Source organism: Pipistrellus hanaki (genome assembly GCF_964339955.1).
Source record: "Pipistrellus hanaki genome assembly, chromosome: 3".
Taxonomy (NCBI): Eukaryota; Metazoa; Chordata; class Mammalia; order Chiroptera; family Vespertilionidae; genus Pipistrellus; species Pipistrellus hanaki.
This window is the reverse complement of record NC_140505.1, coordinates 142783059-142809829: the sequence shown is the minus strand read 5'-3', so window position 1 is coordinate 142809829 and position 26771 is coordinate 142783059. Positions and strand designations below refer to the sequence as shown.

Below are 26771 nucleotides of genomic sequence, written 5' to 3'. Positions count from 1 at the left end.
TGTTTCTCTCTCATCGATGTTTCTAACTATCTCTCTTTCTCCCTTCCTTTCTGTACAAAATCAATAAAATATATTTAAAAAAAAAAGTATATCATAGTGATTAGACACTTTTATAACCTATGAAGTACTCACCCCTAGAAGTCTAGTACTCCTCTGACATCATATTCAGTTATTACATTATTATTGACTATAGTCCCTATGATGCACGTTACATCCCATGACTATTTGCCTAACTGGCAATTTGCACTTCTTGATCTCTTTGTTCTTTAAGTTCTCCTGGGATACAGCACACAGCCACAGTGGGAACCATGCGGTCAGATAACCTCCCAACCTGTGTTCCCAGCCCATGGTTTAATCTGGAAAGGCACCGATCTAAACCAGATTGTTTAAGTATTAAAAGAAATTCAGATTGTTTAAGGAATTAGAAAGACAACCAAGCAGCGACAAAAGCCTTATAAAATACTAAGTGGGGGAAAAATACTAAGTGAAAACACTTAGAATTTCACTCCACCGCAGAGGGGAGATGCATTTCCAACTACTGGGGGGGAAATCAGAGAAGAGAAAATTTTAAAACATTTTGCTTGACAAATATAATGAATTATAAAAAGGAAAGTGAAAATAGGAATATGATAAACATGAGTGATAAAGCTTACCATCCGAAGAAATGAGATATTCATTTTATTAGAATGTATTTCCAAAGTAGGACCCAGAGTTCCGAGTGTGTGCACATACTTAAGCTTTTGTCACTGCCTTCCAGACTGCTTCTCAGAAAGACTAAACCAACTCACAGAAACATCAACCGTGTACCTTCTCTCCACAGCATCACCAGGTTAGCTTTTATCACTGCTGAGTTTTCTGGCTTAACAGGCATGTAGTACCTTATAGCCAGTTACGTGTTCTCTCATGGATAGCAAGAGTTTGCATTTTTTCATGAGATGGCTTCTCCCTATATAAACAATTGATTTCTCTTCCAAAAGAATTTGGGTGGACTATACCTCAAAGAAAAAAAAAATTCAAAAGACCAGTACAAAGATATTCCAAACAGCACTAGTTATGATAGTCTGGCAATAGTTAAAACCAGAACAGGTTTGTGAATCTGTGTCAATAAAGGAAAAGGGTGTCTGAAATAATGCAGTGGTCAGAGCTATGCTCCATAGTCTACCCTCCGTGGTCACAACTATAAAACTGTGCATGTGTGACAAGGACTGGGTAGTAATTTAGACTCCCATCAATCACTAGATTTTTTTTTCCACCTTGAAAAAGTTTCCTATTCCTTTGTTTTTGTTTGATATATTTTTATTGATTTCAGAGGGAGAGAGAGAGAAACATCAATGATGAGAGAGAGTCAATGATTTGCTGCCCCCTAACAGCCCACACTGGGCATATGCCTTGACTGGGAATCGAACTGTGACCTCCTGGCTCATAGGTTGATGCCCAAACACTGAGCCATGCCAGCCAGTACTTTGGTTTTAAGAGGAAATGCTTAATATCTAGCAAGGTCACACCAACACCACAATCCATGTGGCAGCTTCTTAGGGAGCAGCATCAACATATCTGCCTTATCTGCTTGACAATGATTCAGATTCCTTTACCGAGAAAAATGTTGGGAAAGGCTTAAGTATGCCAACCTTTGGAAGAAGATGCACATTACCATAAACACTCAGCTAAGGGGTAAATAACTGGCTCAGGATCTATTTCTGGGAGCAGGTTTAGATAAGGAGCAGATGAAGATACCAGAAGAAATTAGGTATGGAAGGTCATTAAAAGGATAAAGAGGGAAGCCAGGGCACTGTGGATAAACCCGGGAAACCTCCCAAATTTCCTGAAAAGGGGCTCCAGCCCCATGAGGGAAAGCGATGGGAAGGGTGGCTGAGGCAACCAGGAATCTTGTCTTCCCTGCCTGCTCTCCAGGGCACGGGTCCATGGGAACACGGGAACGCCCATCCTGGGCTCCACACGGATCAGAGCATTTCCAGGAAGGGGGACATGGTCATGTCTCTGGTCATTTCTTTACTCAAAAGCAGGGGAGTCCCAAGGGAACCTGCACTCTAACTTGCAGGGAGAACACAGGATGCGAGGTCTTGCAGTTTCCTTGCTAAGGAGTTGCTGTTCCCGAAGCCTGTCTGCTCTCGTGTGCTCTCTTCTTGGCTCCCCGCTCTTAGCCTCCACCCACCGCCCAGATCTCCAATCCGGGGAAGGGAAGATACGCAGAGGACAAGGGGAGATGAGTCCTGGTGTTCTGGGGAGACTGGCAAGGGAGGCCTCAGGCTTCCTGCAACAGGAGATGTCTGTTCTGTGAGGTGTCAATGAGGAAAGCACTGAAATGGCGCCTGTGGTCAGAGAGCAGTGTCTGGTACCAGCCCCAGCCTCTGGAACCGCTCTCCTGCAGTAATCAGGGGAGATGGAGTGGGTGGATCAGCCATGTCCATTTCCATGGGGAAGAATCAAGCTCATGCCCTCCAGTCATCTTTGGAGGAAGGCAGAAATAAGCCCACCAGGCTTGACTCCCACCAGCCCAGCTGGCAGTAAAGAGCTGGCATTCTTCAAGGTCCTACCGAACCTACACCCTTCGTCCAAGGTAGGTAAGATGCCCTCCCACCCCCGGCTTCTGGGACCTCCCAGCTTTCCCACGGCAGGTACTGAGCTGGAAGGGCTGGAAGATCCTAAAGGCCTAGTCCTCTCTGCACTGGGGCTGGGTCTGGTTTAGAATGAGGAGTCCTCTCTGAGGTTTACACACTCCCTTCAGCCGAGCCCTCACTCTCTACCCACCCACCCACCCACCTCACCCTGATCCCTCCCAGTTTAGGTCTGGAAATGACTGAAACCAGAACTAAAGCTCCAGGGACAAGGAGTGCAGCCCTGGAAGCTGACCAGAAGTACAGGCCGTGGCCAAAGGCTGCCCAGTGGACAGAGAGACGACAAGACCCTAAAGCCACAAGGCCCCGAGGCCCTGAGCTGGATCCCCTGGGAACCACAGAGAGGGACCAGGCGGAGCAATGCCCGAGGGGAGCGATGGCCTCGTACCAGTTGCCTCGGCAGAAGAGCCTGGGTTGTCTGGCCCCGCGGCACCAGCAGGTTCACTGGCCGCAGCAGGACCTCCACTCGGGCAGCCCTCGGCGGCCACAGCCTCCAGGCCTTTGCCCTCCTCCTCCGCAGGGACCTGGGCGTCCACTCCAACTTCCAGCACGCGGATGGTCTCATGGCCTGACATCACGATGACCTGCAAACAGAGGACAGGGAACGCCGTGGGGCAGGGGCCTCCCGCCTGGCGGCCGGAGCTCTGGGCATGATTTCGGGAGAGAGGCAAGGGTAGACCTCCTGTCCTGAGCGCTGTGTGCTCTGTGAGAACGCCGGAGCCGGGGGCAGGCTGCAGCTCCCTGGCTCCAGAGGGGGAGCGAGCGAGGAGAAAGGCCCTGGGGAGGGGACTGGCGGCGGCAGGGCCTGACATAGCCAGAAAGAGCCCCACGGAGCCAAACCACGGGAGGATATTGCTATTTGGTCCCTTTCTTGGGCTCAGTTCAGGGAGTGGTAAAAGTCTATTCCGCAGCCAAAACCGGTTTGGCTCAGTGGATAGAGCGTCAGCCTGCGGACTGAAGGGTCCCGGGTTCGATTCCGGTCAAGGGCATGTACCTTGGTTGCGGGCACATCCCCTGTTGGGGTGTGCAGGAGGCAGCTGATCGATGTTTCTCTCTCATCGATGTTTCTAACTCTCTATCCCTCTCCCTTCCTCTGCAAAAAAAAATCAACAAAATATATTTAAATAAAAAAGTCTATTCCACAGCCTTGTAAGGATGTTCTCTTGGCTGCCGGGATATTGGTGCGTGGCTATGAGGGCCCCTAACACAGCACCCACAGCGTAAGCTGGGCCAAGAGGCAAATCCCGCTTCCCGTCCCTTGAAACCTTCAGAGATAAAGCAGTAGAACAAATGCTCCACAATGTTGAGTAACTTTTTCAGCTCGTGATTCCTTTATTTCCCAAACTCTGGGGTAAAGGCCAAGATTTTCCTACAGGCTAACTTCCTGAGGACAGAGCCTCTCCCCACCCCTGCCTGGAGCTGTGCCCTGTGGCTACATGGTGCCATCCGCTGTGGGCCTGCTCTGACCTTGAAGGGAGCCTCCGTGTCCCAGCAATGTGGAGGCCGGGCCTCCTCAGAATAGGACCTTCCTCCCTGCTCAACCAACCAGCACTCAGCTTTCTAACTCAGCACGGAAATGCTTCCAACGGGGCCACTCAAAAAGCAGGGGCACGCTCCACTGAAAGCTCTGTGCCCAGCTCCCCTGCACTGGCCTGTGCCTACGCTACTCTCACCACACAGTCTTAGGCCTGCAGGCTGGACCCAGCCGGAGACTCTGCTGGAGAAAGTGACAGCGTGACCCATCGCGGGAGCTGGAGGGAAATCACCCCAAAGCAGCTGCCTTTCTGACTCAAACTTGACCTAGGAGGGACTTAGTTACATTTTAAGAGTTGTTCATCTTTTTCCTCCTTTTGGTTCCTGGTCAGGGCACATACCCGGGTCGTGAGTTTGATCTCCGGTCGGGGTGCATGCGAGAGGCAACTGATCCATGTTTCTCTCTCACATTGATGGGTTTTTTTTCCTCTCTCCCTCTCCCTTCCTTTCTCTCTCTAAAAAAGATTAAAAAAAAACACCAAAAAAATTTTAAGATTACATAAGTAATAAATGGTCATTGTAGAAAAATTAGGGGAAAAAAATGTAAGAAAAAATATTAAAAACAAAAGCAAACAAAAGAAGAAGGAAAAAAAAAAAACACAGGAAAAGAAATAAGAGCAAATTATCCAATGTCCAAATATTTCCCCATGTAAGATACTATATAATAAAAGAGTAATATGCAAATTGACTGCCACTCCAACACACAAGATGGCCAGCAGTGGAGGGCAGTTGTGGGGGGAACCAGACCTGCAGGGGAGGACAGCTGGGGGTGACTGGGCCAGCAGAGAAGGGTGTAGAGGGGGACCAGGTCTGTAGGGAGGCCAGTTGAGGGAGAGGGCAGACCTGCAGGGGAGGGCAGTTGGGAGGGGACCAGGCCTGCAGAGGATAATTGGGAGGGACAAGGCCTGTAGGGGAAGGCTGTTGGGGGGAGGGAGAGAACCAGGCCTGCAGAGAAGGGCTGTTGTGGGGGGGACTAGGCATGCAGGGGAAGACAGTTGCGGGGACCAGGCCTGCAGGGGAGGACAGTTAAGGGTGACTGGGCCAGCAGGGGAGAGCAGTACAGGGGGAATAGGCCTGCAGGGGAGGCCAGGTGGGGGGGGCCAGGCCTGCAGGGGAGAGCAGTTGAAGGGGGGGGGGACCAGGCCTGCAGGGGAGGGCAGTTGGGGGGGACCAAGACTGTAGGGGAAGACTGTTGTGGGCGGGGGGGAGGGGTGGAACCAGGCCTGCAGGGTAGAGCAGTTGGGAGGGACCAGGCCTGCAGGGTAGAGCAGTTGAGAGGGACCAGGCCTGCAGGGGAGGGTAGTTGGGGGTTACCAGGCTGGCAGGCAGAGCAGTTAGGGGCAATCAGGCAGGTGAGCAGTTGGGAGTCAGTAGTCCTGGATTGTGAATGGATGTCTGACTGCCCATTTAGGTCCGATCCCACCAGGATTGAGGCCCGATCCCACTAGGATCGGGTCTAAATGGGCAATCAAATATCATTTGAGGGATCCCAGATTGGAGAGGGTGCAGCTGGGCTGGGGGATACCTCCGTTCCCCGCCCCCCATGCACGAATTTCATGCACCGGGCCTCTAGTTATACATATTTGTACAATTTAATTTCACTTTTTAAGATCACACCTTAGCCTGGCTGGTGTGGCTCAGTGCTTGAGCATCAACTCAAGAACCAGGAGGCCGGTGTTCCATTCCTGATCCGAGCACATGCCTGGATTGTGGGCTTGATCTCCAATAGGGGGCGTGCAAGAGGCAGCCGACCAATGATTCACTCTCATCATTGATGTTTCGCTCTCTCCCTCCCCCTTCCTCTCTCTGAAATCAATAAAAAATAACTATTAAAAAAAAAAAAAAAAACCTGTAGCCAGTTTGGCTCATTGGATAGAACATTGGCCTGTGGACTGAAGGTCCCAGGTTCAATTCTGGTCAAGGGCACATGCCCAGGTTTTGGGCTCAATCCCCAGTGGGGGGGATGCAAGAGGCAGCTGATCAGTGACTCTCTCTCATCATTAATGTTTCTCACTCTCCCTCCCTCTACCTTCCTCTCTGAAATCAATAAAAATATATTTTAAAATAATAGTAAAGTCACAGCTTACATTCCCAAATTAAGCCCCTGAGAAATCCTAGCTGGTAACTAAGCCTGATCAGGTGAACTGACCATGAACTTTGGTAAGAAACAAATAATGAGGAGCTCTATGAGGTCTTCCTGCTTTCCCACACCCCTGATCCATCACCCTCACTCCACCACCTCTTTCTGCCCCAGAAGATACCTGCTCATTGACGGTGAGAGATGACTCTGGGCCAGCTCCTGGGTCCATGGTCACTGGTCAGGGTGGGGCGGGGACCAGCCAACACCTAGCACATCCTGTGGGGGGAAATGGTAGGTGAAATGATATGACACAGTGGTACGATTTCCATAGCATTGCAAAAAAGTCACAAGTAGAATGGTAGGAGAAGAGAGAAGCTAAGTTCTCTCAAGTATTTGTAGACAGAAAGTATTCTAAGGACTTTAAAGTGTCTTGCTTCCTACAGCTTCCCCGGAGAACCTCCACTCAGGGGAGGTGGGAAAGAAGAACCAGGGTGACGAGAGAAGGGCCAGATACTGTCCCTGGGTTTCCCCCATCCATTGGGAGAGAGAAGACTCAGCGGAACCCAAAGTAACTCTGACCGGCACTCAGAACCTCAGACCCGGATAAGGAGCACTTCGGGTGTCAGAGTGCCTCTCAGGGGAGGAGTCTGAGCAGACCTCCTGGAAGAGATGGTAAAGACGGGAATACATTTAAGCATTAGCCTCGCCCGCCAGTGTGGCTCAGTGGGCTGAGCATTGTCCCATGCATCAAGAGGTCACTGGTCTGAATCCCGCTCAGGGCACATTCTAGGGTGGCAGGCTCAATCCCAGTAGGGGACATGCAGGAGGCAGCCAAATGATGTTTCTCTCTCCCTTTCCCTTCCTCTCTAAAAAATCAATAAATACATGTTTAAAATAAAACAAATAAAAATATTAATCTCAAACTTTAATGTATATGATCAGCACAGGAGCACTTCTTAAAAAGCACAGGCCTGGATTCACCCAGATAAACATCCCCGGAGAGCCTGAGCCAGCAGGGGGCCCCCACAATGAGCTCCCCGGTGACCTTGTGGCCGGGGCCCAAGGACTGGCCTGCCCCCCTGGAGGCAGGACAGCATCCCAGACGCAGAGCAGCTGCCAATGCAGGGAGGAGCGGGAGAAGCCCTGGTAAGCACAGGCTGTCTGGCTGGAGCCACAAACCACAGTCATAAGAAATAAAGGTAATAAAGGGACAAATAGGCTTGGACACTTATATAGAAAAAGAGGCAATTAACTGTGAGTGCCTCCTGTGCTAATAAGCATTCTATGTGACTAATTCATGTGTTACTCATGCCAGTTGGGGGCTGGGACATTATCATCACCACACAGATGAGGAAACGAGGCTCAGAGAAGTGTTCTGGATTCCTCACCTTTCCCTTCCTCCTCCTCTTTCATCTCTGCATCGTTTGTTTTACTTTTCTGTGTTTTTATTGAATTAGATAAAATCCATTTATAATGATAAAGCATAATATGCTAATTAAACCGGACAACCGAAGGACCTTCCGGACAACGCTGGGGCTGCGAGGGCCGAGCCCCTAGCACGAATTTTGTGCATCAGGCCTCTAGTAGAACCTAAAATTCACCATTTTAAAGTGGCGAGAAGTCATCCATTTAGGCACTCTGTTAGATAAACCAAATTTTAAAGTGAAAATTTAGTATTTTGCATAAATTTGCCAAGAAAACAACATTTAAAGAGATATTTACAATTTTAAATAATGATAAAAAGTAATTTGGGCAATTCTGGTTAAAGCTGGAGGGAGCCAGGGCCCACAGAGCCTGCTCCTTGCTTCCTTCCTCCAGGGGTTGCGTTTGAAAACACCTGAAGCAAACCTGGCACGCACTGTGCTTGGCTCACCGATGGCTGTTCCTGGCTTTCCTGTGCCGACATTTGCCTGCGAAGGGAAACCCCAGGGCCATCGGGACCTCCAGAGGAGGGGCTGAGAGAGTTTTCTTTTAGGAACTGCTTTGGGCTTCGGGCACCATCCCCAAACCCCAGAGGAGCATTGGGAAATCTCAAACAAATCAGGCCCCCTAAAACAGCCCAAGTTCATATTAGAAAAAATCCTGAAATGCTTTGTCCTTCATTTATTTAACGGATATTTCAGTGGCTGCTGGGTGCTGGGTGTTGGTGATGCAATGGGGGAGGGGGGCGGGGGGAGAGAAATCCCCCAGCTCTGTCAAGAAGCCTACGGTCTAGCGGCTCTCCCTCCCCAGAGTCAGCAGCGCCTTTTCCTTCCCCTCTCCTTCCCCCACCCCACCACCGAGGTCCTGGCCTTGCTCTCTCCTCAGCTCCAAGGGCCTTTCTTTGGCCTCTGTAACTTGTTTCCTCAGCCCATTCCTTCTACAGCTCACTTCTACTTCTGTTACTTTCAAAATAGACTTTCTCTTATTACAAAAAGAAGAAAAAGGATGAGGATGAGAGGAAGAGGAGGAGGAGGAGGAGGAGGAGGAGGAGGAGAGGTTGCCACTGCCTGCAGTCTATATGGTAGTCAAGGATATACAAAGTATGTTTTCAGTTTATTTTAAATACAGAGCGGTAGAGGATGCACAGAAGGGATCCCCAATAGAGTTTGTGTGGTCCTTTGTTCTAGAGTGGCATGTGTTTCAGGTATGAAATCTTACGTATGAAGAATCTTGTGCCACGTAGAGGAAAATGGAACTTAATTCAGACTCATTTCTGTGGTTTTACTCACTCCCTCAGCACTTAATGTGGCTGAGGTCTTGCAGGTGTAAAGCACCTCGTTATCCGGTCATTTTGGGGAGAGGAGGTACTCTGCATGAAATTAGTTGAGTCCAAAGAACAGCTGCTTGAGCTGAAATTCGTTTTAGCAGTATTGCACTGGTAGAAAGTCACATTTTTTTTTTTTTACAGGAAATTACCTTTCACATTTTATGTGTAATTCTCACAGACTAGGCTGTTTGTAGACATCAATATCCTCAGCTCCACGCCACTTTTACATTTAAACTGTGCACTCACTTACCTTCTGCAGCGCTGCCATTCAAATAGACCACGAGGACAGGAAGCAAGAGTATAGACTGGTAGCTGGGGCTGAGCCGAATGGGGCAGGTACCCCACTCTTCCCCATCCCCCAGTCTGACAACCAACAAAGTCTAACTCTTGTCTGGACCTCACCTGGGAACTTTAGACTCATATGTCCAATGGCCTACTGTTTGCTCATATCATCTCATACTTAACAAGTTCAAAACCAAACTCCTAATTTCCACCCCAAATCTGCTCCACCTGCATGCTGCGTTTCCCATCTCAGCAAATGGCAGCTTTATCCTTCCAGATGCTCAGGCCAGAAACCTTGTCGTCACCTCACCTTCTCTCTTATCACATGCTTATTCCTTCAGCAAATCCTGCTAGCTCTCCCTTCCAATATGCCCAGGATGCCCCCATTTCTTATCACTTCTGCCCTGGTCTGCACAGCTTTGGTACCGAGCGTGAAGAAACACCACACGCCCTTCTGCACACAAGTGTCCTGTTCTTAAGTCGCCAGACTCCAGGCAGGCGCCACCTCTTTTAAGTTGTCATTTCCTGATGGACTTCTGTATGTCCTCCTACCCTTCCCCATTTCTGGCCCCAGGACTCAGACTTCCCTTCCCACCTGTTGAAGAATAATAATCACCGACAGTTTAAACAAATCTATATATATGAAAGACTAAGCCACCATCCGGCCGTCTGACATGCACTGACCACCAGGGGGCAGATGCCCAATGCAGGAGCTGTCTAGCTGCGGTGACTTGGCAGCAGTGTTTCTCGGGTGACCCACCTGGACCCCACCTCTGGAGGGACTGCTCACTCCACAGATGCCCTTCAAGCCTCGGTGCTGCCCCAGGTGCGGCCGGCCATTGGCTCCAGGGCATGTTCGGCCATTTTGCCCCGTCCTGCCCTGCTGGCCACCTTCTAATTAACTTCCTTTCAATGTGCATGAATCGGTGTATTTATTATATATTTGATAATAAATCACTGATAGTTTATTGGGACCCAGAAAGCTCTCAGTTCTGCTCCAGGCCCTCCCCTCAGGCCCTGGATCCGGGGCAGAGATAATGGCTTGCCAAGCTGTTGACAGACTGGGTAGGCCCACACATGGGCCAGAAAGAAGAGAAAGGGGGAAAATAGGGAAATAGTGAACAAATTTATTTCCCCTCAATTAGCATACCATTTATAATCTTAGATCTACACAGTCAAACAGTAAGGACTAATTTTATAAGGACAGAATTAGGTTTAGTTTATCCTTCTGCCTCCTTTCCTGTGGGCCCAAACTTGATTCACCCAGGCAAAGTGAAGGGAGGGGGCACATAAAATGTGAAAAATAAAACCGAGGTCTGTTGCCCCACAAGATTGTAAACTCCAAGAAGGCATGTCCACTTATCACCATATCCCAGTGCCTAGTATAATACCTGGTACACATGGGAGCTAATGAATATAAAATAATTAAGACATTATAAATTTAGGACATATATTAAAATATAAATTAAAAAATAAAATCAGCCCTGGCTGGTTTGGCTCAGTGGATAGAGCGTTGGCCTGCAGACTGAAGGGTCCCAGGTTCGATTCCAGGCAAGGGCACATGCCTGGGTTGCGGGCTAGGTCCCCAATGAGGGTGGTGTGCAAGAAGCAGCCGATCAATGGTTCTCTCTCATCACTGATGTTTATAATCTCTTTCTCTCTCTCCCTTCCTTTCTAAAATAAATAAAAGTATATTTTAAAAAAGAAATCAAATCACATCACTTAGCCTCCTCCTATTTCCTCCTCCCCTCCTCAAAACACACGTCTTATTTCATATTGTGCCCCCATTCCCAGTACTAGGGCTATCTAAAGTGATTTCAAAGTAGTATTTCTGAAGAACCTTGATCACACTTAACCTAATGTGCCGTCCCTGCTCCTCATTCCCAGGCCTCCCCTCCCAGCTATCACTCCCTTTGTGGCCTCACTGACACTCATTTAGACACAAAGGGCTTGGGTTTAAAAGAAGAACACTCAAGCTGAGTACTGCTTCTGCCTCAGACAACCCCCTCGAAGCCTCAGTTTCCTTATCTGTCAAATGGGCCTAAATTATACTACCCACCTCGTGGATTATTGTGAGGATTAAATGGATAATATTTCTGTAAGGAACTTAGAACAGGGCCCGACACACAGCAAATACTATGCGATTGTTATTGCTATTATTGTTATTTTGTTAACCCTCACCCAAAGATAATTTTTCCATTGATTTTTAGAGAGAGTAGAAGGGAGGGGGGAGAGAGAAACATCACTGAGAGAGAGATACATCCATCAGTTGTCTACTGAAGGTGCTCCGCCCTGACGTGGGCATAGATCAAACCTGCAACCCAGGTACATGCCCTCCATTGAAAATCAAACCTGCGATGCTTGCCCTGGCTGGTGTTCTCAGTGGTTAGAGTGTCACCCTTGAACCGAAGGGTCTTGGGTTTGATGTTTCTCTCTTTCAAAAAAAAAATCAATGGAAAAATATCCTCAGGTGAGCATTAAAACAAACAAAACAACCCTTGACCCTTCAGTTCTCAGGCCGATGCTCTATCCACTGAGAACACCATCCAGAGCTATTGCTATTCAAAAAAAAAATATATATATATTTTTTATTGATTTCAGAGAGCAAGGGGGGGGGGTAGAAACATCAATGATGAGAATCACTAATCGGCTGCCCTTCTACACCCCCCCACTGGGATGGCGCCCGAAACCCAGGTATGTGACCTGACTGGAATGGAACAGTGACCTTCGGGTCATAGGTCGACACTCAACCGATGAGCACACTGGCTGGGCTATTGCTATTCTCTTTTAATTACAGTAAAGCATGCATATAAAATGTTTTTAACTGTCAAGTTTTATTAAAAAATCACTATTATGACTTTATAGTGAGTAAATCCTGGGGAGGGGAAGATGATCTCATCCTGTGCTCCTTGCCCTGAGAGAAGCAAAATTTTCCTGACTTTTTCTTACTTGCCAGGTAGTACCTCCAAGAGAAGAGACAGCCCATCTCACACACACACGTCACACCACGTCATAGTATCTTGTTCGTTTTCATGTTTATGATCTGCCTGTCCCCCCAAACTGGAATGAAAACTCCACGAGGGAGGGAGTTCTAGCTCTATTGTTCAGCGTGTGGCACACAGTAGGCATGTTTGTTGGGCCAGTGAACCACTGAATGAGGTTCTACCGCTGATGGGCAAAGAAGCACCTGGCCACAGAAATATCACCCTGGGCACCAGGACTTCAAACAAAACGGAATCCTACATGGGATCATTCCTCGGAAGGCCCTGCCTGTCCACACTGGCCACCTTAGACGGCCAAGACAGGTGGAGGGACAGATGAACAATGGAAGGCCAGCCCTCTGCTTTGGGAACGAGGCCTCAGAAAGAGCAGGTCAGGCTAAAATCTCTGCCAAGAACCTCTTCCATCTGCGGGGAAGGCTCCTGAGGCGGCTGATGGCCCTGCCCAGCAGCTGAGGCTCTTCTCCCAGCCCCAGGCGCAGCTGAGGGAGGTACCCCACCGCTCCAGCTGAGGGTACCAGGCACCTGGAGGCTCCCTGGCCTTGCCAGCCGAGAATGCCCAGGGAACACATACTGGGCCCATTATTATGACGATTGATTATTATTAATAATATTAAATATTTATGAAGTGCTCACTCACTCCCCCACCCTCCCAGCAACGCCTGGGCCAGGTCCCTAACCCTGAGTGCCAGCAGTCCTCCCCCGGCCGACCTTAACCGCCGGGAACCCCGAGGGGGCGAGGACCCGAGGACCCGTCCTGATGGCCCCAGGGTCTGGGTATGGATCGTCCTATAGGGTCGGCACCCAGCCCGGGCTCTAGGGGCCGACACCGGGAGGGAGGGGCCCGGTGCACGCTCCCTGCGGGGCCCCCCAGACGGCCGCCCCGCCCTCCCGGTCCCCGCCGCTCCGCTCCGGTCCGTCCCGCGGGCCAGCGAGGGCGGGACCCGGGCTCCCGGCCCCAGGCGCGCGGTCCCGCTCCCGGAGCCGCCGCCCGGCCCAGCATCCCGCGCCCCGGCCCCGCGGCGTTTTTTCTCTCTCTTTATCATAAATATATAAATTATGCTAATTACGGGCATTGCATATTAACCAAACCCGAAACCTCCCCCGCCCGGCCCCCTCCCCCGCCGTGCAAACCCCTCCCCGCCCCGACCCGCTACTCACCGGAGCCCGCCCGGCGCCGGCGCCTCCGCCTCCGCCTCCGCCCGCGGTGCGGGGCCCCGGTCAGGGGTCCATCTCCGGCCCGGGGCCGGGGCAGGGCCGGGGCCGCCGCCCGCAGACAAAGAGCCAGAGCGGCCGGGCTGGGCTGGGCTCGGCCCGGGAGCCGATCGGGACCCGCCGCCCCCGGAGCCCGGCCCGAGGCGGCAGAGCGGGGGCTCCGGGCTGCGCGGGCGGGGGCGGCCGCGGGGAGCGGGCCGGGGCGCGGGGTGGGTGGGGGCGCCCAGGTATATGTGTGTTTTTCTTTTCCCTTCCCGCGGCCCCCCCTTTCCCTCCTCCCTGTTCCCTCCTCCAGCTACTTGGATTTTTTTAGCGACTGCGTCATGAGCATAATTTATGCAGAGAGAGCGCTGCGGCACCGCGGCGCGGGGAGGGGCCGGGCCGGGGCGGGCGGGGGCGCACGGGGGCTCCCCGCGGCCGCGCCGGGAGGCCCGGAGGCTCGATCCCGGGACGGGCGTGGAGGGTCGGTGGGTGAGGGGGTCAGGCAGCCCCTCCAGGGCACCGGTTGAGGTGGTTTCCTTTTGGGAGGTGCGAGATGGAGATGGGGCCCGGGAGCCGCTTTCCCTGGAGCCTGGGATGGGGCGGTCACGGCGGGGCTCCCAGCACCCGCCTTCCCTCCCTCGGTTAGCCCTCTGCCCTTCTCCAGGTTGAAAGTCAAGTTCCTGTGCAGCCCCGAGCCCCGGGCGGGACCCCACGGGGAAGAAGGAGAGGGAACTCAGACACAGTTCGGCAGCGTCCAAGCTTGGGGAACAGAACCTCATTCCACTGGGGAGCGGGACCCGGGTCCTGCATGCCCCCCACACCTCCCCACCCCACCCCAGGAGGGCTGTAGGATACTGCCGGGCTTGGAGGGGTTGTGTGGTCTGTAGTCCCTGCAGCCCTTCCCCTCCGACTGTGAATTCCTCCACAGCACAGGCTGGGACTGAACTCACTTTTGTGTTTCCTACCACTCGACGTGAAAGGGGCCCGCATTGCCAGTGAGCGCGTCACCAGGAGGGCAGAAGCTCTCAGGCGTTGGGACCTGGGTTGGTGCTGCACACAGATCCGAAGCCTAGGATGCCACGGATGCCAGTGGTTGTGTGATTCGTGGTCCAAGGGGCTCAAGGAGACATACATAAAAATGTTCATTGTGGTTTTATTTGGAGAAAAGGACATCTTTAATTGATCTTGTATACATTTCTCTGAATATTACTTTTTTATTTATTTATTTTTTATTGGGACATGACATGACACCCAGGAAAGGACACAAATCGTAAATGTACACTTCGAGGAATTTTTATTGTATACATGTAATTACCACCCACAGTAAGAGACAAAGCATTCCCAACACCTGAGAAGGCTCCCTAGTGCTTCTTGAGAGCTGGTCAACTACCAGGACTACTGTTCTGATTTCAATCACCACCGGTTAGTTTTGCTGGCTCTTGAAATTCATATAAATGGAGTCAGACAGTATATACCCTTTTGTGTCTGGCTTCTGTCGCTCAACAGATGTTTTTCCGATTCATCCCTGTTATTGGGTCCAGCAGTTTTACTTGTTATTTAAATATATATATATATATATATTATTTATTTATTTATTTATTTTACAGAGAGGAAGAGAGAGGGATAGAGAGTTAGAAACATGGATCAGCTGCCTCTTGCACACCCCCTACTGGGGATGTGCCCGCAACCAATGTACATGCCCTTGACCGGAATTGAACCTGGGACCCTTCAGTCTGTAGGCCGATGCTCTATCCACTGAGCCAAACCGGTTTTGGCTACTTGTTTTTTTGGGGGGTTTTTTTGCTATATATATTTCATTGTGTAATTACGCTCCAATTTATCCATTCTATTATTGGTGGGCATTTGGGTTGTTCCTGTTTTTATCTTTTATGAATAAAACTGCTATGAACATTCTTGTACAAGTCTTTTGGTAAATACAGCGTGTCCCCCTAAAATGTATACACACTAACAGCTGATAGCTCAATTTTGAAAATGAAATGTATTTTAATAAACACTGCCTTTATATTATAATTATTCCAAGTGTTTGCTAGTATACATTTTTTGGGACCCCCGATATATGCACTTATTTCTCCTGGGTAAATACTGAGGGGTGGAATTGCTAGACTTGGGGTTTATGTTTCGCTTTTGTAGGTACTGCTAAATAGTTTGCCAAAACGTTTGAACCAATTCCTGTCCTTGCTGGTAACACATGAGAGTTCTAGTTGTTGCACATCCTCACCAATACTTATAATACAATCTTTTTCTGTTGTTGTTGCAAGATTGCAATATAATCTTCTAGGAATAACATATATTTTATAATCAGAAAAAAGTCAGAATATAAATATTTCCATGACCACAAATCTTCTCAGGTGTTGGAAATGCTTTGCATCTGATGGTGGGTGGTAATTACATGTATAATATAAAAATTCCTCAAGTGTACATTTACGGTTTGTGTAGGGAGAAGCTGTCACTCACTCATGTCTTCCCTCTGCTTCTCATGCCAAATCCAACTCTTCAGCAGTATCCTCAACCCAGCACAGTTTCTTTTTCTCCTCTACTCCCACTCCTTTGGGCCTACAAATATTTATTATTATAATACCATGTGCCAGATACTGGGCTGGCTACTAAGTGTCCAGTGGAATTTATAGTTTAGTGAAAAAAATAGACATTCAACAAAAAGAAAAGCACAACACACATAAATATTATACATGATAATTATTGTAATAAACAAGAAGGGATATGAGAGAGATTAACAATGGGGGGCAGGGAAGACCTCTGAGGAAATCTTGAGTATTTAGGGCAAAGTTTGAAAGAATAAACACGGGTTAGTTTTGCTGGCAGGAGGCAGAAGGAACAGCAGTAGAGACAATGAGGCAGGAAAGAAACTGGCTGACAATGTGGCTGGAGCACAGCGAGTGACGGCACAAAGGAGGCTGGACAGAGAGAGAGGCATGGCCCAGGTCAGGCAGGCCTGGATAGATACCCCCTAATCTTCCTATTTAATTGGGCCCCTTCTTTCTTTACAAACTCTGTCAAGATTTACCTCCTCTAAGATGCCTTCTTGAATAATACATTGTTCTAATAATACTTTTAAAAATATATTTTATTGATTTTTTATAGAGAGGAAGGGAGAGGGATAGAGAGCTAGAAACATCAATGAGAGAGAAACATCCATCAGCTGCCTCCTGCACACCCCCCACTGGGATGTGCCCACAACCAGAATCGAACCTGGGATCTTTCAGTCCACAGGCCGATGCTCTATATCCATTAAGCCAAACCTGTTAGGGCTCTAATAATATTTTTTTAAGTGTATTTTATTGATTTTTTTACAGAGAGGAATAGAGAATAACATCGATGAGAGAGAAATGTAGATCAGCTGCCTCCTGCACACCTGCTACTGGGGATGTGCCTGCACCAAGGTACATGCCCTTGACTGGAATCGAACCTGGGACCCTTCAGTCTGCAGGCCCATGCTCTATCCACTGAGCCAGATCTATTAGGGCAGTATTATTATTTTAATTGCCTCATTGTTCCAATAACTTCATTATGTAATTTGTTTGTAGGCCATTCATTCCGTTTCCTGGAAATATACTGGTTTATCCCACAGATGTGGGACAGCCTTCTGTCTCCTCTTTTGCCCGATCTCCAAGCACCCAGCTTACCAGGGATGGCCTTTTGACAGTCAGTGTCCCTTGGCACATATTTCATTCCTAGAGACCTCTAGGAATGTAAGCAGATAATCCCTGGGGTGCTTGCTTCCCTGGCTGGAGAACTGACCCCGTTCCAGATCTTCAAAACCTGGTGCGGAGCAGCCACATTTCCCCAGGTTCTGAGCCTATTTCCCCAAACACCTTCCTTATCTCCATCTTTAATCTCACCCCTCCTCCTCTCCAGTCGCCAGACTGCAGGCACCGCTGCTGTTGCTAAGGGAGTGAGGCTTGGGAAGGTGGGAGTGAGCTGAAAGACGTCCAGCGGGAAGTCAGGTTGGTCAGCAGGAAAACGCAGCTGTAAGGACAGGAAAGCGAGCAGTGCTTTTCCAAGTGCTTCTCCGGCCAGTTTTGTTGTTTTTATCCCCTTTGCGTTTGTTAGCTGCTTGTTCTCGCTGAAAGCTTTTAGAATTACAAAAATAAAAATCTGGTGACTTAAAATTTACGACGTTATGGCTCCTTGTGGTTGGTCAGTTTTGATAAAACAAGGAAGCTGTAGTCCATCCATCTCGCCTGGTCATATCAAAGGCCTTGTGAGGAGATGGGCTGTGAAGGAGGCCCTGAGTGCTGTGAACAATCCAGGGAGAGTTCAAGGTGAGAAGCCAGAGTTTTTGAAAACTTGTATGTGACCGGGAGTGTGGCTGTGCATGCTCCTCTTTTTCCAGAGCTCCCACCCTGAAATGCATGTATTTTCTTGTATTTAATTTTAGCAGCAATATAAAGGCATATGCTGGGCTGCTGTCGCTCTGACAGATCACCCTCCCAGCACAAAGGGTAAATATGGTTTTCTTTTCATAACTTTTTGTACAGTAACAAGGTGAGGAACATTTTAGCTCATAAATTATTTACCAAACCTCGCAGGCATAATAGGCTGTGTGCATATTCATCAGGCTATCATCCATTATTCATAAGAAGTTCACTTCGACTGTTAGCAGCAAATGAGGTTGTTGATTGAGATGCTGAAGAAATGGGGGCTTTTGTCCTCCCCTCCTCCTTCCTTCTACCTGAGTTGGTCTGGAAGTTTCCATCAAAAGATGACATTGTAGGGAGGAAAAATTTATTCCCAACATGCAGATGTGGAGATAAAAGGGAAAGAAAGCTTGGCGTAGGAAAGGAATTGGCAGAATCAACCACCATCCATTTAAGGTGGCGAAAGGCCCGATTCCTGCTTCCACAGAGACTGTGGGCAGCGTCAGCAAATATGATACAGTTAATGCTTATCTTAGCCAAGACGGAGGTTGCAGGCTACAGTGTGTATCTTCTTATTTGCCCTTCACAAGTCTGTGAGGTAGGAGTAAGCTTCAGGATGAGGAAACTGAGGGTCAGAGAGGTTAAATGAGTTGTCTACGGCCAACCAGCTGGTGAGGAACAGACTAGGACTAGAGCCTACATTTTCTTCGGCATTTCATGTTCTTTAAGTTCTGTCTTCCCAAGTCCTCTGGATGATAAAACCCTACCATTCCCAAGACAGAAGCATCTCACCATGTTTTCCATGAACTATGGATTTTATTGTTTCCCCTTTTTTATAGCTTTATTATTTTTGTGAACTACAGGAGCAGTGTAGGCTTGATAGCATCAAATAATATGAAGTTCTATAGACTAGAGAATAACAAATGTCCCTCGTGCACAGGCAGGCTGCTAAGGGCCATGCCTGCCAACCGCCACTGCCATAGGAGCAAGCAGGAGACATTATAATCCGTTCATATCCAGAGATCTAGGTTCCCGGCTGGCCGTGGCCACTTACTAGAGCAAGTTAGCCTCTTTAAGCCATAGTCTCCCAATCATAAAACGGCAGTAACACGCCTAGGGGTTTTTAAGTGTTGAATGAGATAGTGTATATGAAACCCAGGTGTCCGCCTTTTCCTCCACTTAAGGGTTACCTCTCTCTAGTATATCTGGGGACGTGGAAAGGGAAGCCAGGTTCCTTTCATGGCTGTCCCCCAGGTCTTCTGCTTGACTGCATGTTTCATTCCGTCCTGGGCCACTCACCTGGCTGCTAGCCCCAGCCTAGAACTCCTGGCTCCTCTGAATGAAATACATCTATATTCTCAACGGGGCACAGCTGTGACTTCTCTCTAACATCCTGTGTCAGTGGTCTGCAAACTCATTAGTCAACAGAGCCAGATATCAACAGTACAACGATTGGAATTTCTTTTGAGAGCCAGATTTTTTAAACGTAAACTTCTTCTAACACCACTTCTTCAAAATAGACTCTCCCAGGCCATGGTATTTTGTGGAAGAGCCACACTCAAGGGGCCAAAGAGCCGCATGTAGCTCTCGAGCCACAGTTTGCCAACCACAGTCCTATATAAGAAAGAGCTAATATGCTAATTAGACCAAACAGCAGAACGATGTCTGAACCAAACAGAAACCAGGGCTGCGAGGGCCGAGCCCCTTGCACAAATTTCGTGCATCGGGCCTCTAGTGACTACACAAGGTTATACTTGACGGAAGGGCTGGAGGAAAAGTAAAGCAAATTCCATTGACCAAGGGGAAACATTAAAACTTTGGTTTTAAACTTTCTCTGTGACCCAAGTGTAAAACAGCTAAGAAGTTCAGTCTTTATTGAGGGGTCAGGCCCTTTCATGGATGAACCCGACCCTAGCGTGTTCTTAGGTCTGCTTCCCTCCCTACAGACTCCTCCTTCACATCTCCTCTCCTTTTTGGGAAGCCCATTCCTTCCTCCCTCTGGTTCCTCAGCTGTCCCCAGAGGTATACTTTCCCAAATATGACAGTCCACAAGAGATGAGTGTGCGCGGGGGGAACAGGGATAGGATGCCAAAGTGCATGTGTCCCAGGGAGCTTTGGCACACAGCCCCTCCAGCAGAGCTGTCTAGGGAGGCTGGCGCCCCAAGTCCAGACCCCTTCCAGTCTCCTGAGGCAAATGAGTGCATTCTTCTGAGTGCCCCTTTGGAAAGTAAGCAAGCTTTGGAACACACACACACACACACACACACACACACACTCACTCACCTTAAAGAATAAAATGAAATCTCAACCCCCAAACCTGCAGATGTTGATGTGTGTTAGCATCACTCCATTACTTTATTGTGTTGTTTTTTTAAATATGTTTTTATTGATTTCCGAGAGGAAGGGAGAGAGAGAGAGAGAGAGAGAGAGAAAGAAACATCAATGATGAGTGAGAATCATTGATCAGCTGCCTCCTGCACGCCCCCTACTGGGGATGGAGCCCATAACCTGGGCATGTGCCTGAATAGGAATCAAACTGTGACTTCCTGGTTCATAAGTCAATGCTCAGCCACTGAGCTACACCAGCCAGGCTGCTTTGCATTTTTAGAAAGCACTAAATGAGCCCTAGCCAGTTTGGCTCAGTGGACAGAGTGTCAGCCTGTGGACTGAAGGGTCCCAGGTTCATTACCGGTCAAGGGCACATGCCTGGGTTGTGGGATCGGTCCCCAATAGGGGGCCTGCAGGAGGCATCTGATCAATGATTGTCTCATCATTGATGTTTCTCTCTCTCTCTCTCTCTCTCTCTCTCTCTCTCTCTCTCTCTCTCTCTCTCTCTCTCCCTCCCTCCCTCCCCCCTCTCTCTCTCTCTTTAAAGCACTAAATGATTCTGATGCCGAGATGCGGTGGTTTGGGATTTCACATTGAGAAAAACTAATCAAAACCCCAAAGGAAGAGACACTGCCCTAGGATTTACGAGGCTGCCCAGCAACAGTGGAGTTAGCCCTGCGCATTAGGCAGAGCAGTGTCAGTGCCTGCCCTACCAGGGCTTGCCAGGAATAAGAAAGGAGGCTCTGTTTCTGAGTCATATATCATGTAATCCTTGCTCCCTTAGTTACACAAAGACCAGCCAAAGTTTTGAAAGATTGCTTCAAAGAGCCTTGTTGGATTCTTCCACAGACCTCCACCCTCCCAGTTTGGGCTGGCAAATAGGTGGTTTGTTTTTTTTTCTCATGAAGAGCACAACACATAGTAGGTGTTCAAAAAAGCTCTACTAAGTCTTATTAACTGGAACTAGGGGCCCAACAGGAAGAGGCACCTTTGTTCTCTGAGCCCTCAGAGCAGTTTACCCAGCTCCTCTGTAGCACTTACCACATTTAGCCGTCATTTTCCTTTCAGCATCTGTCTTGCCCAACCACATTAAAAGAGCTCATTAGCCATCATCCTGGGCTTTTCCCTTTCTTTATCCCCACACTATGTTTTTAAAACACCTTTATTGAGGTGTAACTGACATATAATAAGCTGCACATGTTTAAAATGTAAAATTTTGTAACTTTTTAAAATACACATTTTTATTGATTTCAGAGAGGAAGGGAGGGAGAGGGAGAGAGAAACATCAATGATGAGAGAGAATCATTGATTAGCTGCCTCCTGCATGTACCTTAGTGGGGGTCAAGCCTGCACCACGGGCATGCGTCCTGACTGTGAATCAAACCCTGACTGCCTGGTTCACAGGTTGACCCTCAACCTCTGAGCCACACTGGCTAGGCAATTGTGTAACTTTAAATTTTTTATTTTATCTATTGATTTTAGAGAAAGGGAGAGAGAAACATTGATTTGTTGTTCCACTTACTTATGCATTCATTGGTTGATTCTTGTATGTGCTCTGACCAGGGGTAAAACTGGCAACCTTGGTGTATTGGGACGATGCTCTAATCAGTTGAGCTACCAGGCCAGGGCCCAATTTTGTAAGTTTTGACATGTACACACCCATGAAACAAAGCTAGATAATGAAAATATCCACAAAAAGTTCCCCCTGGTCGCCCTAACCTGTTTGGCTCAGTGGATAGAGCGTCAGCCTGCGGACTCAAGGGTCCCAGGTTTGATTCCGGTCAAGGGCATGTACCTACTGCGGGCATATCTCCAGTAGGGGGTGTGCAGGAGGCAGCTGATCGATGTTTCTCTCTAATCGATGTTTCTAACTCTCTCTCCCTCTCCCTTCCTTTCTGTAAAAAAATCAATAAAAATAATTTTAAAAAAGTTCCCCCTGGTTTACATGGGCAACTGTCAATCTGTTCTATATCAGTATAGATTAGTTTGTGTTTTCCAAAATTTTATACAAATGAAATCCTACAGTCTGCACTCTTTTTAAAAACCTAGTTTCTTTCACTCAGCATAATTGAGTTTATTCATGTTGTATGAATCTATATATTTCTTATTTAAAAAATTATCGCCTGAGAATATGTTTATTGATTTTCTTTTAGAGAGAGAGGGGAAAAGGGGGGAGGGGGGAGAGAGAGAGAGAAAGAGAGAGAGAGAGAGAGAACTGATCGGTTGCCTTCCGTATGTGTCCTGACGGGGGGTTGGGACCTCAAACCTGGTATGTGCCCTGATGATGTTCTAACCACCTGAGCCACACTGGCCACTTTTATAGGTATCTTGTGTATTTTTTCAGAATTTTTTTACTCAAATACTAATGAATATTCTTGGTTTCCCTGTCCTTTTACACAAAAGGCATCATGCTAAATACACTATTCTCAAAATTTTTTATTCACTTAAAAATATTGTGGAGAGCTTTCTCATTCTTCGTTACAGTCTCACAGTCCTTAAATGTATAGATGTACTAAAATTTATGTTACTAGTTCCCCATTGATGGACATATGGGCGATTTCTAACTTTTTCCTGTTACAAACAATGCTGCAATGAACAGCCTCATATACAGTGTTTCTCAGTAGTGCAAATATATCTGTAGAAGTCATTCCTAGGAGTGGGAATGGTAATTTGTAATTTTGATGGGTATTGCCAAAATATCTTTATAGGAGTTGTGCCAATTTACAGCCCGACCATCAATAAATTGGAGTGTCTGCTTATCCACAGCCCTGCACACAGAGTAAAGTTAGCAAGTGTTTGGAGTTTTGCCAATCTGATAATGGTATCTGTGTGGTTTTAATTTGCCTTCTTATTAAGAGTGAGGCTGAACATCTTTTCATCTGTTTGAAAACAATGTAAGCAGATTAAAAACAATGCTTATAAAGTCAAGCAAACCCGAGTTTGATACTGGCGCTGCAGCGGTGGAATTTAGTTTAGCTACTTAACCTCTCTGAAACACAGTCCCCTTACTTGCACCTTTCCTTGGAGTCTGCTGTGGACATTAAGTGGATAATGTCTGTAAGATCACTGGCACAATATCAGATTCCTACCTAGTGGGGAATAAAGGGGAGCTGAATAGATGAGAACCAAAGTCACATAGTTGGTGACAGAGTAGGACCAGAACTAGGATCCACCTCCTATGCCCATTGAAATAGGCTTTTAGGACCCAAAACCTTACACTCTCAGTGACATGAGCTACAACAGTCAGCACAATCCCAGGGTCCCTAACTGAGGGTTCAGAAAGAGAAATAAGAGAAGTTTCCTTTCTTAGTTTCTCTCCTTTATTTTCTGGGGTCCTGGCATAGGATAAGGGTGGGGATAGATTAGTGACTTCTCTCTCCAGTTTCAGGCTTTATGCTGAAATTAATTTAGGATCTGATTTGGGGAGAAGTTAGAATACAGGGGAAAAGATTTGCCTGATCTGACCTCCAAGGATTTATTCGCTCATTTATTCACCAATAACTGATTGCAAAGGTCCTGGGGATAATAGTCCACTAATAAACAGTGCTTTTCAAACTGTGAGTCCTGACTTGTTAGTGGGATGTGAAGTCACAACCAGAATTGGAAAAAAAAAAAAAAATAGAAGAGAATAGAACAGCGTTTTTCAACCGCTGTTCCGCGGCACACTAGTGTGCCGCGAGATGTTGCCTGGTGTGCCGTAGGTGCAGACAAGACAAGAATTTTATAATTTTTCACTATTTTGTTTACTTAATATTTCATAATAAAGTAATTATAAAATACTTTCTTTGTGTTTATTTGATTCCTATTCAAGAGAATTACTTTATATATAGTCAATATAGGCACAGAGTTAAATTTTTTAACATTTTCTAATGGTGGTGTGCCTTGTGATTTTTTTCATGAAACAAGTGTGCCTTTGCCCAAAAAAGGTTGAAAAACACTGGAATAGAAAATACCACAGTGCATTTGTTGTGCATATAAAGACAAGCACAAGGTCAGTTAAGTTTGTTTTAGTTACATGTATAAATGTGTATATGCTGGGTCATGATTCAGAGTGAATTACGGTGTATTTTGGTCAAACAGTTTTATAGGCTCCTGCCCTAGAAGGTAAACTGCGGGAGAGCAAGGGCTTTGTTTTCTCTTGGGACAGTGCCTGGTGTTGGTAAGTGCTTTACAAATAAATGTTGAATGAATGTTTAACACTGTGCCTGCCTTCCAGAACAGTCAGGAATACAGGAAAAGGTATATATCAGAGGCTTTATAATATCAATGTTAGTCTGAGTCAAGCTAATGATATATATATATATATATATATATATATATATATATATATATATACACACACACACATACACACACACACACACACACACACACACACATATATATATATATATGAGGTAATATGCAAATTAGCTGGGACGCCATAACAGTCGCTGCTGGCTCAAGAGGAGGCTGCATGTGCAGCTGGGCTGGAGGAACTGTGTGCCTGCCGCCAGTGCCGCAGTGTGGCTGGGGCTGGGGGTGGGCCTGGAGCAGAGACACAACACACAGGGGGGCCCACCCTGATGGGCAATAGCGCACCTTTTCTTATTGTTCTTTTCTTATTGCTTAAGCAACCTGCACGCCTCGAAGTGTCCTTGGTAACTTGGGTAGTAAGAATCCAAGAAGGTGATCTAAGGTTTTTCCACCACACTCCTGGAGGAAAAAAATAAAGGTCTGCTACTGGAGGGGCTAAGGAATGTTACATCCTGCCCTCACCAGTTTGGTTCAGTGGATAGAGCCTCGGCCTGCGGACCACAGTGTCTGGGTTCAATTCTGATCAAGGGTATTTTTTAGGTTGCAGGCTCCACCTGGCCAGGACCCAGGTCAGGGCTCATGCAGAAGGCAACCAATCAAAGTGTCCCTCTCACATTGACATTTCTCTCTGTCTTTCCCTCTCTCTTCCATGCTCTCTAAAAATCAATGGAAAAATATCCTCACATGAGGAGAAAGAAAGAAAAAAAGAAAGAAAGAAAAGAAGGAAGGAGTCATATCCTATGAAAGAGACATCTTGAAAATGCCTAAAGAAAGTTGTCATTTTTTCGTGGTAAAGGGACTGGAGTCCGTGTTAATGAAAACACCTGGGTGGCTGTGGCAGCTGGCAGTGGCGGCAACAGCAGGGTGATAGGGTGGCGCCTTCCCCTGATCAGCTGGTCACTTCCTGCAGAGGAAGGCCAGACTGTGGCTTAGGCCCACCCCCCCCTCCCCACACCCACTGAGGGCTCCTGGACTGTGAGAGGGGGGAAGCTGGACTGAGGCCCCCCCCCCCCCCCCAGTGCACAAATTTTGTGCTCCAGGCCTCTAGTATAAATATAAAAGAAGTCCCCAAACAACAACTCTTGAACACTGGACTTTTAGAGTATTTCAGTCATGATAGGCAGTGTGACATATAGGAAACAAACAAACAAAAAATCCAGAACAAAATAAGAACACTGACTTGGGACCCTGGAAGCCAGGACACAAGACCTGATTCTGAAACCAGTTCACTGTGTGACTCAGGACAACTCTTTAATCTTTTCTCTCATTTGAAATGCAGGAATGCTCATGTAAGCCTTGCCTGCCACACAGGGCTGCTGTAAAGATCCCTGGAAACCATGTATTTGAGTGGTGCTCATACAATACTGGAGAGAAAGTGAGAGTTGAAGTGAGTAGGGGCCTTTTTGGTGGTTTAATGAACCAGCAAACTTGATCAGGTTTCTAATGTTGACTGAGAGCTTTTCTTTCCAAAGTTTTCTCTCTTCAGGTGCTTTTCTTCTACTCTTCTTACTACATACGATAGGATGTAAGCTCCATGGGAAAAGTGTTGAGCTGTCTTGTTCAGCTTCATCTCTGTACTTGCACATAGCAAGCGCTCAGCAGGTATTTAAAAATGAAGGGTGGAAGGAAAAACTTAACTGCTGCCCGAAAGGAGAGCATCTTTGCCCTGTAGGACAATTAAGTCAGAGGCAAAGAGATACACAAAGAAAACAGACCCAAAGCCCCGCGCAGGTCACCTGTAACAGGCGAGGAAGGAAGGGCAGGGGCGCGGGCACTCCTTACCACTTTAGCTAAGGTGACCCGACGTCCCGCTTTTGGAGGGACAGTCCTGATTTTTAACAATTTGTCCCGCGTCCTGCGGCGTTTGAAAAAAGTCCCAATTTTTGGAAAGAATGCACGACAAGCTAGGGAATGGTGGGAGAACGGGAAGGGAATAAACGGTTTTCGGCGGCCATGTGGCTATTTAGCCAGGATATGAGTTTTACATTATTTTTGTTAATTTTATAATGTTAAACTTTAATAATAACAAATAATTGTTGAGAACTGATTATCGAGAACTGCTTATCAAAGTTCACATTGTTGGTCAGTTGTTAGAATTCGATCACCATTGTTTGGACTTTTTAAAAAATATATATTTTATTTATTTTTTACAGAGAGGAAGAGAGAGGGATAGAGAGTTAGAAACATTGATGAGAAAGAATCATCGATCAGTTGCCTCTTGCACACCCCCTACTGGGGATGTGCCTGCAACCAAGGTACATGCCCTTGACCGGA

At 47.5% G+C, this 26771-nt stretch overlaps 1 protein-coding gene across 2 annotated transcripts in view; it reads right to left on the bottom strand.

Annotated features, from left to right (window-relative positions):
- The window catches only part of POU6F1 (POU class 6 homeobox 1), a 28566-nt gene extending 14768 nt beyond the window's left edge, over positions 1 to 13798 (bottom strand). For both annotated transcript variants that reach the window (XM_084877411.1, XM_084877412.1), the window contains exons 1-3: positions 13441 to 13798; positions 6431 to 6525; positions 3025 to 3220 (exon numbers count right to left, since the gene is read on the bottom strand). In XM_084877411.1, coding sequence (XP_084733537.1) covers positions 3025 to 3220; positions 6431 to 6478 — 244 coding nt within the window. In that variant the 5' untranslated portion in view covers positions 6479 to 6525; positions 13441 to 13798. The remainder of the gene's footprint in view (positions 1 to 3024; positions 3221 to 6430; positions 6526 to 13440) is intronic.
- Positions 13799 to 26771: the final 12973 nt, after the last annotated feature.